The sequence below is a fragment of the Zonotrichia leucophrys genome, chromosome 14 (assembly GCF_028769735.1).
Source record: "Zonotrichia leucophrys gambelii isolate GWCS_2022_RI chromosome 14, RI_Zleu_2.0, whole genome shotgun sequence".
NCBI lineage: Eukaryota > Metazoa > Chordata > Aves > Passeriformes > Passerellidae > Zonotrichia > Zonotrichia leucophrys.
Window position 1 is genome coordinate 8,954,190 of NC_088184.1, and position 15,625 is coordinate 8,969,814.

Here is a 15,625-nt window from a genome sequence, read left to right on the forward strand (position 1 = left end):
AAAGTTTCAACCAGTGTTAATAAAACTCCCTTTAAGTCACAACAATTTCAACAGGCAAATAGTCCCAATACAGGCATTGTAAAATAATAAATTGACTCCTATCCAAATATTATCAAATCAGTCTAAAAATGACTCATCTACACTGCTGTCATTAAGAACACATTAAGAATTCACTTTGTCATCAGATGCCGATATTGTTGCTCCAGAAAGTGTGGAGTATTAACTGCAATTTAGCAATTAAACATATGCTTTAAAAAATTGGTTTGTCAATATTAATGCAAAAGATAGTTCCTTACATAGAAGTACTGTGCTTGCCAGACAAGTAAGGTAATACTTTAGGTATAAATCAAACAAATTAAAGCAGAATTATACCACAGTTTTCCTTGAAGACTTAGGATTTGTGTGTTGCTTCTCTCAATGTTTAGCAAACTTAAGAAGCAGAACCTTTGGTTCTTTTAGTCAAGTAAAAATATTCTCATGTAACCACAAAAATACAACTTCCAGAGAAAATGGAAGTCCATCAACAAGTCCACTTTCAATAAAACTGAGGTAGTACTGCTCTTTTATTATGTGAATGTGTAAAGAGATTTAGATATAAATCGTCATCTACCACTCAGTTGACTGACAGGTACAGTAATTTTATAAAACAATCCCAACATTTAGTTTGAAAGTCCAAAAAAAGGAATGATCTGGACTCATTCACTAGGAGTTAGCTCAAAATGGGAATTAGCCATATTACAAAAAGCTGTTGCTTATGTTGGTTTTTAGAGCCTTATTACCCAGGATTAATGCATTTATAGTTAACACTGCTGTTCATCTCGGTATAAAACCTTAAAATTATTACAGCCTAAAATTTCAACAATGTAAACAGCACTACACACAGTACAGACCTGCCCTGACAGATGTAGTATGAAAAAACTTAATCTGGCACTGTATAATTTAGCAATGTTAATTTAACCTAACTAAAAAGATCTACATTGTGCAAGAAGTATCAGACTTACTTATACTAATCTGAAGTCTTAAAAATAAAATAAAATAAAAAAAAATGCTTAACTTGTAGCCAGGGTCAAATATTTCAGGGCAAGAGTAAAAGGAATAACCAAAATTAAGAAAGTGCCTAAAACATGATACAGCATTTTAGAGCCCTTTCAAAGACAAGGCAGAAAAAGGTGTAAAGTAGAAAAATCTGGAGCCTCGGCAATTTCCAGAAACATCCAGAGTTTACATTGTGTGAAGGGCAAGGAGCTGCTTTAGTCCCTGCTGCTAGGTCTGTCCGTCCGCACACGGCCCCTCTGTGTCCGAGGACAGAACACTTTTGGTTTCCTCCTCCTTTTTCCTCCGCTCCATTTCCCACTCCACAAAGGTGTCAAAGAGGCTCGGCCAGGCCTCGTCCTCGCTGTAGTTGCTAAGGTCCGGTCCAATCACCTGAGTAAAATTTAGAAACATGTTCCACGTGTCCCGGGAGATTCCCTTGATTCCTGAGGGGTTCTTGATTAGGAAGTGTAACCACTGGTCCAAAATAGGGGGCTTGTTTTGGGTGAAGACTAATTTCCAAAGGGCAATGGCTATTTCCCGATGTAGCGACCTCTGTCCTTCTTCAGAGTCCAGGCCAAACTGGAAGGTGAAACGATAGAGATCCTTGAATTTATCCTCCTGCTTGGCTTCGTTTAGGAGGCTGGGGAACCTTGCACAAATGCCATCAATGCTGTCTGCATTTATTGCTTTGCAGCCTTCAAAAAACTCCTTCCTGTTAAGCAAGAGAAGAGAAATTAGGGAGGGCCCTTCCCACCGACCTCACAAACACGTCCTGTCTCCATCCAGCTACACCAAATCTAAGAGGAGCACCTGGACAAGACAAGCTGTACCCTCAGCCCCAGAGGCACACAGATTTTGGCAACAGGAGCCACTGGAAAGACAGCCAGTTCCAAGGCATTCCTTCAGGCCTGGGGAACCACACACAACCCCCAGGTCTGCTGGGGCACTGTTAACATTTGAAAGATTCTGCTCTCTGGCTTTTCTGGACACTTGCACATCCTGGAATGCCTTTCACGTTAAAGAGTGAGTCTAATTTGCCACAGAAGAAATTCTTAATGTTTGAAACGAACACATTTACCCCAGCTTGATTCAGTACTGCTCATGTCTAAATCCTCATGCTCTGAGTGAGCTGTTTGCAAGGGACAGAGCAGTTCACTTCTACTTTTGCTGTGGTTTTTGTTGTTCTTTCAGCCTGCAAAACCAATGGGGAGCCACTGGTGTCAGTCAGCAAGGCATCTGCTGAGAGCAGGGGAGGGAGCACAGCATCACAGGGGCTACAGCACGATGTATGGACACTGCTTGAATCCAAGTGGGACAGGTTTAGCTCCAGTTTCTCTGATGCTTGTTACAACCAGGTGTAACAACCAGGTGTAACATCAGCCAGGAGAGCCAGCAGGCTGACACAGGATGGGCTGGAGGGAAGAGGAGATGGAGCAGCACTCAGAACAGACCATGATGCTTTCCTTGATACAAGAATCCATCAGCACCTGTACCATGGAGCATGCCCTTCAACAAATATAACCTCTCACAACTAGATTTGTCCTCTCTGAGGAAATTAAAACCATGTTAATAATACTCATGGTAGCTGTGCAGAATCACAGACACTACTTACAATTCCTTCACCATCTTAGCAAATACCTGTGTCATCAGCCTCCAGTAAATCCACATTTGCATTCCAGAGTAACTCATCCCTTTGACACACACCCTCAGCCACAAAGACTCTGAAGATGCTGTCCAGTGCACAGCAGAGGCCTGGGTCAAGGCTCTGAACACCAAAGCAATAAGCTCAGTAAAAATAAGCAGCATTACTCAAACCAATCTACATAGGGCAAAAAAAAGTTCCTTCTCTCCCTGCCAGTCCTTGTAGGCACTGTTCCCTTGCTCTTACCTGGACACTGCTAATCAAGCTGGGGGACTCTGCTGCAGTTTGGGTTTGCCTTTTGCTTAGTGGGGGGAGTTGTAGCCATTCCATTGTGTCCTGTGGCATCACACATGCTGTCATTCTGCTGACTGAGCCCCTTGTCCAGAAGGGCACACAGCACTTCAAACTGCAATCATCTGTCAGCTAGTATGAAACAGCTACAAGTGTCAAAACCCTCACATTTCCTTCCCTCTCTATGCTTTAACAAGATTACTCTTGGAAAAAGACATTAAGTGTTTCACTGCTTGGACAGGAACAATCCTGTCATTCTTTCACAGACTGTTAACAGAGTTAGTAGCAATTACTAAGGAATCTCACATTACTTTAAAGGAAAAATTAATTTCAGTGTCCAATCTCACCAAGATCATGTTGGATACAATAAATTGCTTCTGGTAAATCAAGAATAAATTAATGTCTACAGAATCTCACTACACTGTTCATCACTAGCAGCATAATGGCCAAAACCACATTTTCTAAAATCCAGTGTGAGGGGAAGGGGAAAGAAGACAATACAAAGCTTACCTTCTGCAGTGGTAGGAATTAATTTGATCAAAATGCAAGTGTTAGAAGAAATAAGTAAGTGAAGCTAATGAGGCTGTCTCTCCAACATACTGCTGACAGGATATACTTTAACATATGAAAATAATTACAAGTTCTACAAGAACTAACCTTGTAAATTTGCACATGGTAGCAGCCTGGAATTTCCAAGCCAAAACTAGTACTTTAAATTCAGTGGGATCAACACAGAGGTCATTGCAAAATCGTTCCATTCCTTCTTCCAGTATGGCATCTTCCCGCTCGTCCTTATACCTCCTGAACAACTCCCCAATCCTCTGAAGAGAAGATTCCTCTGCACTGCAAACAGAGTCTTTCTTTGTATCTCCAGAAAACGTTGGAGGCTGACTGGACTCCACAGCAGCATCTGTTTTCTTTGTCCCATTCACAAGAATGTCTCCTGAAGCCTTCCCGCAAGCTGAGCCGTGGTCGTCTTTGTGGACTGCACTTCTCTTGCTGTGGGATTTGCTGCCAGAGTCTCTCTCCCCATTTTTGCTGCCAAGGGTAGAAGAAGGGTTCTTGCACTTGGTGACACACTGGCCCATGGTGGTGCAAGCCCAGCTCCTAGCACGGTCCCCCTGCCCTCGGACACCCTCGCAGCTGCTCCTCAACACATCTCACCATGCCATCAGCAGCACTCAGCTGACCTGCAAAACAGTTCCACAGTCAAACTGCTGCCTCTCTGTAAAGAATTGTTTAAGTATTAAATGTGGGATAACATTTGCCATTAAGCAGCCAACTTCAGGATATTTAAGCTTTGCATACTGAAAAGGAGCAGTGTACACAAGGCTGGAATATGCCATAAATTTCAGGCAATTTCAGGCTGTTTTACCTAGAAATCAATGCAGCACACTCAGTGGCTACACTATACTAACAGGTCCTAATAAAGGAAATTCCTAAAATTCTTACTGCAGCATAGGTTACAAAGAGGTTGATTCATGTACAGGCTTCATCACAACAGACTACTCTAACCCAGAAATACTTTAAAGGAAATGGTTTTTAAAAGTATACCCACATTTTATATATAGAATATAAAACACTGGAACAAAGCAGGGAAAGGAGCACAGGGACACTGATGGGACAACCTGGCAGAGACCTAAGGACTGGACCTCGACTGTACCTCCAGCAAATCAGCAAAAGGGACTTCTCAGGGATGGGGGAGGAGGGGGCTGGCTGTTGGCTGGTTTTGGGGAGGAGGAGAGAGAGTGAAAGTTGTGTGTTTGTTTTTAAACAGAGTTTGGAATCTAGGTTTTGTACTTAAAACATACACAGAGTGTGCCTGCAGAAAGGAGGCAACACTTCTTATGCAAGAGGGTATTCAGAAATTGTTCATTGTTTCGAGTGGGCTCCTCCCTTCAGGTAAGGAGACAGACAGGGGAGGGGGCCTTCTTAATGAAACTTCTTCAACAGACACACATGCAGATAAGAAGTAGTAATTCCAGTTCAGAGGTTTTTTTTTAAACAAAAATTAAAATGCCAAAATGATTTCATCATACTCTCTTTTTATAAATCACAAAGCCCTGCGTATTTGGAAAAGATATTTTGCCCAGAGAAAAGGGTTCTCCAGTTTTCCCTGTTAAAACCAAGCTAACACTGGCACTGCCCTATCAGCGAGCAGCCACACCAAGGACAGTCTGTTTCTCAGAAATGTCAGCTCCAAGAAAGCAATTGCTTATCACAGTCCTCCTTTACCCACTAATTTCCATTTCACCTCTGCTGTCAGTGAGGCAAAAGCTTCAAACATAAAAATTGGGTTTGCTGAGACTTTGTGTACAGCTTCCAGTTTAGAATTAGAACAAGAAAGAAGAGAGATAAAAATTAAAAAATTAAAAAATACAATATATGTCATGTCAGTTTTACTGTATTTTTTTCTTGGGCAAAGCTTTACTGAGACTGAAGTCCTCTTTAAAGCTGTAAACCAACAGCAGCAAGTATAGATGAATTCTCAGATATCAGGATTACAAAAATAAATCTCTCAGCCATTATATCTGTTTTGACAAAACAGCACTTGTGCAGCTTCATGAGCAAAAAATTTTGCCAGTGGAACTACAGCAGCCAAGATACTGCTGTTGACTACCTGGCTTCCCTTTTCCTCCCCAGTCCCTTTTCTTAACTCACACACAAAACTAGTAAATACCTATTTTTTAAGCAGTCAAAGGAACAAAGGTATTATAGATTCTTTCATCACAATGCTTTAAAGATTAACTTTGCAGCATCATTTTTATAGGCAAGCAAAGTCTGATTATGTATTCAAGAAATTTGCAATAATTTGTATTTGAAAGGATATATAAAAATATGCATGTCAATATAAATAATCCATAAGACAATTTCACTGGCCCTTAGTAGTTGACAGCTCTGTGAGTTGTGAAGCACAGCCTGGAACTGATTTCTGTGCTGCCAGGTGCCTGAGCAACATCTACAGTCCTCTCCAGTCTACACCAGTCATTATTTCATTACACCAAAACAAACAGGATATTAGTAGGCAGTGTAAAAACTGCTTAGTGATTAACTCCCACATGCCAGCTTTCCCCCTCTCAATCTTTAAATTCACCCAAATTCAAATGCTCAATCTACACTAATTCTTGTTCTTCCATCAGTTTCTCAGAGGCAGCTAGCACCACACTGGACACTTTTTTCTTTAGAGAGAAGAATGCAGCTAAAAGAACAGAATAAAAAATACCAAGTACAAACTAGCATTTGAGTTTAAAGCAGAGTTTAGGTAGTATAGAAAACTTTCTGCTCAAAGATGTAACAGTAGTTATTAGCTATTGGTGATTTGGAACAGCTTTTCCCTATGGGGGAAGGTTAAGGAACAGCTGCCTATTAGTGAACAGTACTTTCCTCTAAAGTAGTCAAATCACACACATTGTAATTGACAGATTAATCCAATTCACTTGAGGAATCCCAATTTGATTTTTTTTTAAGGCAGTTTGCAAGACTGACATCCCGTGTCCATCATTTTCCTAATAAAAGTGACTCATGCTGTCATGCTTCCTAAGCAACAGCTTGTATTATTGATGATAACAATCTAATCTGCAGGTTTGCAAAGTGACATCACCAATGTGATGAAACTGACGGGTTTGAAAGTCATTTGCTGTCACAAAAAGAGCACTACAATTCACAGAGGGAGGATCTGCCAGCATTATCAGACACCTGTATGTAAGGAGGTGTTTCACTGGCAGTTTCCAAAAGCAGGCAATCCCAGTGGCATTAACCCCTAGATGCAAGTTATCCACCTCCCTCACATTGTACCCCTCTGACAAACACATTTTCTGTACTCCTACTTGCCTTACAAAGAGCTGAGTGCTGCTCCTGAACAGCCACTGCATGAGCACTGCTCTTCCCTGCAGTCACAGAGCTCTTCCTTCCTCCTCCCCACCAAGGAAGTTTTCAGAGCACATCCTACTCCTTATGAACAAACACCACAAGATACTGATGTACAGTTGCTGCAATTCCTCACTTTTCTTCTACAAGAAACTTGATGCCATGTGCCAGATACTTAGAAGCATTCTACCCCAAAAATAGCAAAACCAGCTTGGAAAAAAAAAAAAAATCCAGACTGCATCCGCTGGCAGCTTGTGCATGTATCTGGTTTTGTAAGAGAAAAGTCTTCTGGCACTCCATCAGTTACCCTCTGTAAATTGCCTTCGTGAGCTGGATCCTCTTCACTAACGAGTCACCTCCGCTTCCTACGTGACTCAGGTTTCAAGGCATGAAAGGAACAAGAGCCTTGGAAGGAGACAGAAACAAGTGGGAGAAGCCGCCCTTTTGTTATGGAAGGCTGGAGAGGGGATCTGATTGCAGCACCAGGAGCTGCAGGGAAGGCAGAGCTCAAGGAGTGGGAGAGAGCACCCTCAGGAAGGTGAACAGAGCTGTGGGTTCAGCTGCAGAGCAAAGTGACTGTCACACAGCACAAGGACCTGCACAGAGATTTCCCAGCTGGATCAGGAACTACAAGTATATTGTGTACCCAAAGGTTAGCTGGATTGGTGGCAAAGCATCAATTCCCAAAAGGATCAGTTCCCAAGAGCAAAATTACTAAGAGGCTTGTACAGCATAAAAGCAAGACATAAAAGGCAGCAGTGACCACTGCTTTTGCTATTCTACTAAAAAGGATCAAGATTCAGGGCTAAGGTTGGAATGTGCTCAGTGCTACAGGATGCAGTGCTCCCAAAGAAGTCTATTACTCAGAAAAGCATTGAGCAATAATCTCCAGTACATATGAATCACCAAGATGCCCACGAGGCCATCCTCCTCTTTCAAAGCACAGATCCACAATGACCTTCTCTGCACCTTTCCAGAAAGGAGTCAGCAGCTGGGAACACAGGAAGATGAGTGCTGCTGAATACAGCCAGCTAAAACAAAGTCACCCTCTAAGAACAAAGGCTGTGCAGAGCCATATGGCCCCACACACTAAATGAAAACCTAGAGAAGATTACAAAGGCCTTGGCTAATGCTTGGGGGGCTTTTTGATTTGGTGGGGGTTTTGTGTGGGACTTTTTTCTAAGTCCTGTAAGGAATTTGCAGCATTTTTCCTCCATTTTCAAGTGACCAGATCACACATAACCCAAAATTTGAAGGGAGCAAAACAAAGTGACTCAGTAATAACTCTCAATCATACAAGCACACTGTGGCACAATTGAAAACAGCAGTAATGAAGAGTGGGGGGAAGCTGGCAGGAGGAGAGAAGATGCAAAGGAGATATTTAAGTAACCCAGTATTTTTCTATAATGACTGATGTTATTGTAGTAATGGAAATTATTGCATATGTCCAGAGAATAACAAGCAAAACAAGCATCATGCTGTTTAATAAAGTGTTGCATCAGAAGGTATTTATAATGAGTTTCAAAACACAGAAAGTATCAAGAGAGTAGAGGAAAAAGCTTTCCATACATTTAAGAAGACCTCAAAGACAAATTTAGGAAATCTCATAACAAAAGGGGAAACAGCTCAGCCAACCATTAAATCCCTTTCCAAGTAGCATTTCACCAGCTAAGGCAAAGACAACATAACTAGAGCTTAACTAAGCCTCAACCCAGCCTCAGCTTTTCACAAACACTTGAGCATAGTCTAAGAATTTTACAGAACTCCACTGTGCATTCTCTACCTTTTAATGGCTGGGGACACATGACTTTAAAAACAGCTGAGAGTAGGGAACAGCATCATGGATGCCCTGCCTGTTTGCAGCCCTGAACAGATACAGAGCTTCCCACTGGGGAGGCAGGAGAGGATCGCTGCCACTGCTGAAGCAGAAAAAATTGCTGCTCTGACAATTGTGCTGGACAAGTGATCTTGTGAGCAAACATCTCATACTTACACAGTTTCAGCAACACAGGGAATCATTCCACTAGCTTCACAGCTTCCTTCAGGCTCCCTGGCTTCCACATAGAATGCTGGAAGACAAAAGACCACACAAATCTTTACCTTTAGAAGAGGCTATGAAAACCATGAAATGCACCAGATCACTGAGAACCAACTGTGCATGTAATAAAACCCTTCAGAGCCAAACTCCATTTGTTCAAAGAGTCATTTTATGAAAAACTACTTCATTTTTTTGATTTACAAAGTAGCATTAACACCATTAACTCTGCATTGTCATATAAACCATAGAACAGGTACTGAAAACAACAGACAAGTTCAAATGTTTGTTTGCAGTAAATACACACTTCCAGATACTTTCATGGCTTTCAGCACGGGAGAGTTAATTCCTCATTTGATGCACCCAAAGCAAAGCAGAGGACATGCTATCACTGTCACTGCATGTTAGCTGAGCACTGTTTAATCTGTGAATGCCAGACAGCTGCTACCTAGCAAAGCATAATTTGGGTCTGGAGAGTAATTCTCTTTTTTCATTCTCTAGCACATTCTTTTCCATGTTTGTTTTCCCATGTTCAGTCGAGCTGGCTCCACTTCACTTCTCTTAAATTCCCAGCTCTGCTGTGTAAGGAGGAAGCTCTGAAGAGGACAGACAAAGGTATGTCTGCTTTGGGGAGCAAGAGCTGCAGCCCCTAATCAACACCTCTGTATCTGATCTAGTAGAAAAACACAACAAACAAGAAATCTCTGGCAAAGCTCCCCTGCTCTACCATACTAACATAAACACTAAAACATCTCGTTTTTACAGCTCTTAGTACATCTAGGGAGCAGACAGGTGATCAAAAGCTGCCTTGCTGCATACTTACCTTTTACAGGAGATTTACTTCTGAGGAAACAAGTAGAAACATTAGCTTGTTCAGAGCTTCCTTCAGCACAAAGAGGGGGGTGAATGTAGAAAGACAACCATGAAACAACATCTTGTCACACATGCCAATCTCCATGTGAGTTTTCCCCAAACCTGAATCCTATATGTGGATTAGGAAAATTTGACTGACACATAAAACCTAGTTCAGACCAAAGCTGTTGTTAGAGCTTAAAAGCCTCAAACATTTCAAAATGCCTGGAAAGTCTGGAGTGGTACTTTCACTTATATACACACACAGAGCAAAAATATATTTCCACTGAATCATTTTTAGGCTTTTACTGTTGAGATGGAGACCAAAAAGTCTACTTCACACTGGGTTTATACAGTCTGCTCCCAAACCTCATTTTCCACAAAGCAACCACCCTTTTTCCCTCCTCCATGGCTTCACAGCTCTTTCAGCAGACACTCCAGTGGGTGCACAGGCAGCTCAACATGCAGGGGAGCAGAGGAGTGTCTGCCCCTCTCAGGGTAGAAGTACCAGCTTGAATTTCTTCCTATTTGACCACAGCATCCCATGAATTTCAAGAATTTAAGAAAATGTAGCATCTGGCACATCTGTGTTAATTTCATTTGGCCTCCTGCATCTAAATAATTCCTTTCATAAATCACCAGGGAGGAACACAGGGTGCTGTGCAACCTCATTCCCCAGGAACCTGTTTAAACATTTTACAGTTCACATTTTCAAAAATCATTGTCATGGCAACTTTTTGCAATGAACTACTTTTCAAACATATCTGTATTTCATTGGAAGAGATCTATGATCCCATGAGCCACCAAATCTACATTTCCAGTTGACTTACTGCACATTCTGGAAGCAAACACTCATTTCAAGTTCAAAAGAAGCTGAATCTGATGGAGATCAGCCTTACCCAGCAAAAGCCAAACTTTTTCAGGTTGTTTGAAGTAATTTCTATGCTGGCTGACCTATACACACACACACACACACACACTGACTGGAGCCAGAAATTTTAATATGTTAGAACCTCCAGCTACAATTCTTCCCCTTTCTTTATATTTAAATTCTTGCGAGTTGTCCATTTAACCTTTTCAAAATTTTTAAGGTAGTAGAATGTGTAAACTTTGACAACACAATCATGGGCTATGGAACAAAAAGTTAGTATGGGTTAAAAGGTAAAGCTCTTCAAGGCTGCATTTAAAGGCTGTCACAGCCCAGCAATGCACTGACTTCATCCTGAATGGTGCACAGTGAGGGCAGGGGGCAGAGAAGCACCAGCACGGTGGTGGCAGAGGTTTTGGCACAGGTTTGTTCAGTCCCTGGGCCAGAGCTGCAGGGTGCAGCTGCAGGCTGTGTCACCAACAGCCCTCTCCCTGTGCTGCTGTGCAGCCCCACCACTGCACACAACTCATGAACAGCCTGCACTGCTCATTAGCACCCTCAGCAGCCCATGGGGAGTGAATCGTGTGGGCCCTTGGGATGATGGAGGCCTTTGTTGTGCTCACCTGGCTCCTTTCACACCTGTGCTAACCCCTGGGACTTGGCTCTCCTGAGCCCTGGGCAGGAGGATCAGTGCAGGCCCTGCACACCCCCAGCAGCTCTCCCAGAGGTAAGAGCAGGCAGCCCTCTCACCAAAAGCAACTTTCTTTGCTCCCCTGCAAATCAGTGAAGATCAATGGTATTGTTTCCCTCTTCAGCAGGCAGGAATTGACAGGATCAGCTCTGTGTGGAAGCTTTCACTGTGCAGTTTGTAGCTCTACACCACAGCACCAAGTGTTACAGCACAAACCAAACTTCAGTCAAAGGCAGCATGTTCCAGAAACTGCTTACTTCAAGTCTGAACCTGCAATGAAGCCCTCTGAGTGCAGCACCATGGCCCACGATGGGCTCTCAGGAGCCCAGAACACAGCTCACCACAGCCCCAACCCAGCACTGTGCTAGCACCTGTGTCACCCTGATCTGCTCCACAAATACTTTTATGCAAAGTTACTCAAGAGGAAGTCTAAAAGCAGGAAAGTCCTGCTGCAATTAGTTAAATTGAATTATTAGTTTGTGAGGCTTCCTGCAGTTGAAGAACCTTTCAATGAATTGCAGACAGTAATGGTTTGGTGGGCAGATACATGAGAACTTTACCAATCTGTTCCAAAACAAGATAACAAAACTATTTCTGATTAACCTCAGTCTGAGCTTTGGAAACAAAACGTGATCAAACTGGGTAAAATTTGTCTCTACAGAACATGCCTGCACAGAGTAGAAGCTACTTGTACAGACACCTGAAAAGGAACCATGCAGAGTTCCAGCTGCCACCTGGCAGTCCAGGGGAAACCAAGGCAGGCAACAGCTCTGTTGGAGGCCTGGAGACTTTCTCAAATGAGAAGTGGATTTCTCTGAGAAAGGGCACACTGGAAAGATTTAACTGCTTTAGAAGGGAAGGCCAGGTACAAAAAAAGAATCAGAAACAACTTCACCATATTTACAGTCCCTCATGCTGGGCCAGGTCTCAGGGCCAGGAATCAGAGCTGTCACCAAATCCCCTCCCAGAGGAACCCCCCCATCACCAGGCAAAAGTCTCTTTGCAACACCTGAGCCTTGACCTGGTATGATGTCACCCCAAGTCCAGAGCTTACTCATCAAAGGAGATTTTTCCATTCAGGATGGGCAGAAGAAACCTGCTTGCTGCACTCTTGCAGAGCACCTGACTCTGCAGGCACCCACAGGGCATGACACCACAGTTCATGGTCAAAGTTCAACAAGTAGCCTCAAGAAAAAGTGGAACAGATGCTTCAGATCTGTAGTTCACTGTGTGCAGCCAATTGTGTAAGGCTGGCTTAAGAAAAATAAATAATAACGTGAAAAATGAGAGGCAGAGAAAGACTTTAGCACCTTACTGCTTTTTCTTATGGAAGATCTATTCCTTAAGTAGCTTTTTCAGCAGACACAAATGCATCATCCTCCAATCCCTCCCTTCCCTTTACCTTCTCTAACCACACAATACCTTTCTTACTGATTACTTCTCATTGTTTTTCCACTTGGCCCCATTAAAAAGTTTTCAATTGTTTCCTATTATGTGCTTCATCTTTCTTTATTAGGTGGGTGGAATGATTTGTTAGGATTATTGTATTTTCAAAGAACAAACTCAAGTCCGGTTAGCTAAACAGAATATAATTTTAGCAGGGTGCCTTCAGGTGCTTTTGTAATGTAAATAAATTAATGAACTAATTCAAGCAGCAGCAGTACTTGTTTTGAGAAGTCTATTTAAGCTATGAGCAAGACAATGGGCAGAGGGGAAATCAAGACAGCCAAATAACAGAGCTGTTCAAGATCATGCCATCAGTTTTAAGTAAACCTGAAACCAGAACCCAAATCAGATTCCATTCAATTCCCTACCTCATACACACTCAGACATGAACAGACTCATTTATTTCACTGCACATAATTCAACCACCTTCAAAAAACAAAGGTTCAGTCACTGAGCAATTTATCTCCATCCATTTTAAAACTACCAATATTCCCTTTCTCCCTCAGGATCCTTGTCAAAGGCCATAAAAGGTCCAGCATGTACAAAAAAAGCAAATAATCTTCGAATGAGAGTTTGTGTGTTTCTTCCCTTTTCATGTGCAAAGGGTTGTAAAAGAATAATCCTTCAGTATTTTTCCAGGGTACACTGTAACTTTTGCACAGCATGACAGACCTTTAACACCTCAGTATGTATTATGAATAATTAAAGCAGCTCATGCCAGGGGAAGAGCTACTCTGTGCTGACACAACCAGCTCACACCTCTACAGCAAAACTGCAGATTATGGGACCAAAAAAACCCACAGCCCCTGGGTATTTGACAGAGATGCATCCCACTGAAAGCATCTGAAAGTAGCTGTGCTACAAATATTTACCTTACCCTGGCTCAATCCATTCTGCAAATTAACCTACAGAAAATTGCAACTCTCTGCAGCCAAACCAGAATAACTTTGAAAAACCACCTCAGTCTGCAATCTACTTGGCTATGGAAAGAAAAACATTTACTTTTAAACTGAGCTAAGTGTGCACAGATTTTCTTCTACACTGAGTTCAGCTATCAGATTTCACCTTGAAGTGTCTGAGGTGCCTTCACCAATTACATTCAGCTGAATATAATTCAGATATATATAAGTGACTCCTGTAATAATAGGATATGCTTTAAACTAATTGTAGTAAGTGAATAACTTCACATTTCTTGCTGTTCTCAACAATGAAGAAAAGCCAGCAGTCACACAAGAAAAGGAAGCCCTTCCAGCAGCTCTGGCTATCAGTCTCCCTTCTCCAGCAGAAAGCAGCAGTGAGAGCAGTGCCCACACAGCACCTAACACTGCAGGGACAGTCTGAAGACAAGAGCCAGACCACCTCATAAGATCCCTGCTGGCAGCAGATGCTCATAAGGAATTTACAGAAGGCCCACTGGCGTCTCAGGGGGTGTAACACAGTTTACAGGCTGCCAGCCAAAAGAATCACTCACTGCACACAGTTGTGTAGGAACTTCAGTACCAGCTGACCACAGAAATACTGGAATCATATCTAAGTTATGTACAACAAATTGTTCTAAGTGAAAGCACTGACATATGAAAGTGCCTTAAGAGCATATGCTTGGATTTTTAAACTGCAGTTTCTAAAGCACAAAATACACACAGCCACCTGCAGAACCCTAATTCTCTCTCCTGATTTGATTTCCAACTTCCCTATTTCAGTGAACAACACCAACATTTCCCGCTGTACCAAGGATGCTGCAGTATTGTGATGCTGACTGTATCAGCAGCTTCAAAGGAGCTCCTCTGAGCACTCAGACTTGGTCAGCAGTTGTAACAAAGACTCTCACCTCTCCTTGAGAAATCTGGTGGCAGCTTCAACCAACACACACTTGTTTTTGATAAGTTTTCACATATTCTTGATTTCTCCTGACATCCTGTGCCCACAAGAGACCAGGTGTGCAGGTGTCTGTCCTGTGCTCCATGAGACACAATCACTAACTCCAAGCACAGGTAACTGCTGGAAGTGGAATAAATACATCAGACCCTTGGCACTCCAGCCACCCATTTATAGCTGATCCAGAATACTCAAGGCTTTCTGTACAGATGCATTGGCAATGAAAATATTGAACAGTCAGCACATGACCAAATCCAAGAGCTAGGACATTTGTGTTTGGGAGTCTATTACTAAGCTACATGTGCCTCCCATAATCATAGGTGCTAAGATGATTTTCTCCCTCCCTTTCAATTTTAAAACAAAAGGATAAGTCTGACTGCATTACAAATTCCAAAGTTGCAGGAGAAAAAGCACCACACAAAAAAAAAAGCAAAGAAAGAACTAAAAACTGTCACTTTCTGCTACTACACGGATGCAAAAATAAGACTGGTGTATTTCAGGAGCACATAATCCTTTTGGTTAAAAAAAACCCCACTTCTGTTCACTAAACAGGAAAAGTGAGACAACAAACAACTATGACTGTCATACTGTCTCTGGCAGTCTGACTTTGTGGGAATAACAAACTGTGACAGGAGGTCAGGAACAGCATTCTCACATTTTGCAAAGTAAGTTTTGTCTTTCACAAAACAGATGCTGTAGACAGAACAGCATTTATCACTATTCTTTCTGAGATACTAGAAGATTACACGAGCTTACTCTCTTTACTGGAATCCTGTCTCACCACCTATGCTTTTGCTGGTTTCTCTACAGTATTGCTACTTCTGTGAAAGAGTTCTTTAATACTCACATCTAAGTAGTCCCCTAACTGTCATTCTTCTGGCAGCAAAATATTGCAATGAAATAACCTTTAACTAAAATCCAGATTTTCTGCTTCCTTTAGAGGCAGAGCATTGGACCAGAGAGCTCCCCAAGACACATGGATAAAATGGAGACCTAAATGGGTCAGTTCTCAGCTTATCTTTT

General features: G+C 42.2%; 1 protein-coding gene across 1 annotated transcript in view; it reads right to left on the reverse strand.

The window, feature by feature from the left end:
- The window catches only part of DCUN1D3 (defective in cullin neddylation 1 domain containing 3), a 19,295-nt gene continuing 3,670 nt past the window's right edge, over positions 1-15,625 (reverse strand). The window contains exons 2-4 of the mRNA XM_064725508.1: positions 8,829-8,904; positions 3,626-4,158; positions 1-1,747 (exon numbers count right to left, since the gene is read on the reverse strand). Of these exons, the coding sequence (XP_064581578.1) occupies positions 1,264-1,747; positions 3,626-4,056 (915 nt within the window). The 5' untranslated portion in view covers positions 4,057-4,158; positions 8,829-8,904 and the 3' untranslated portion in view covers positions 1-1,263. The remainder of the gene's footprint in view (positions 1,748-3,625; positions 4,159-8,828; positions 8,905-15,625) is intronic.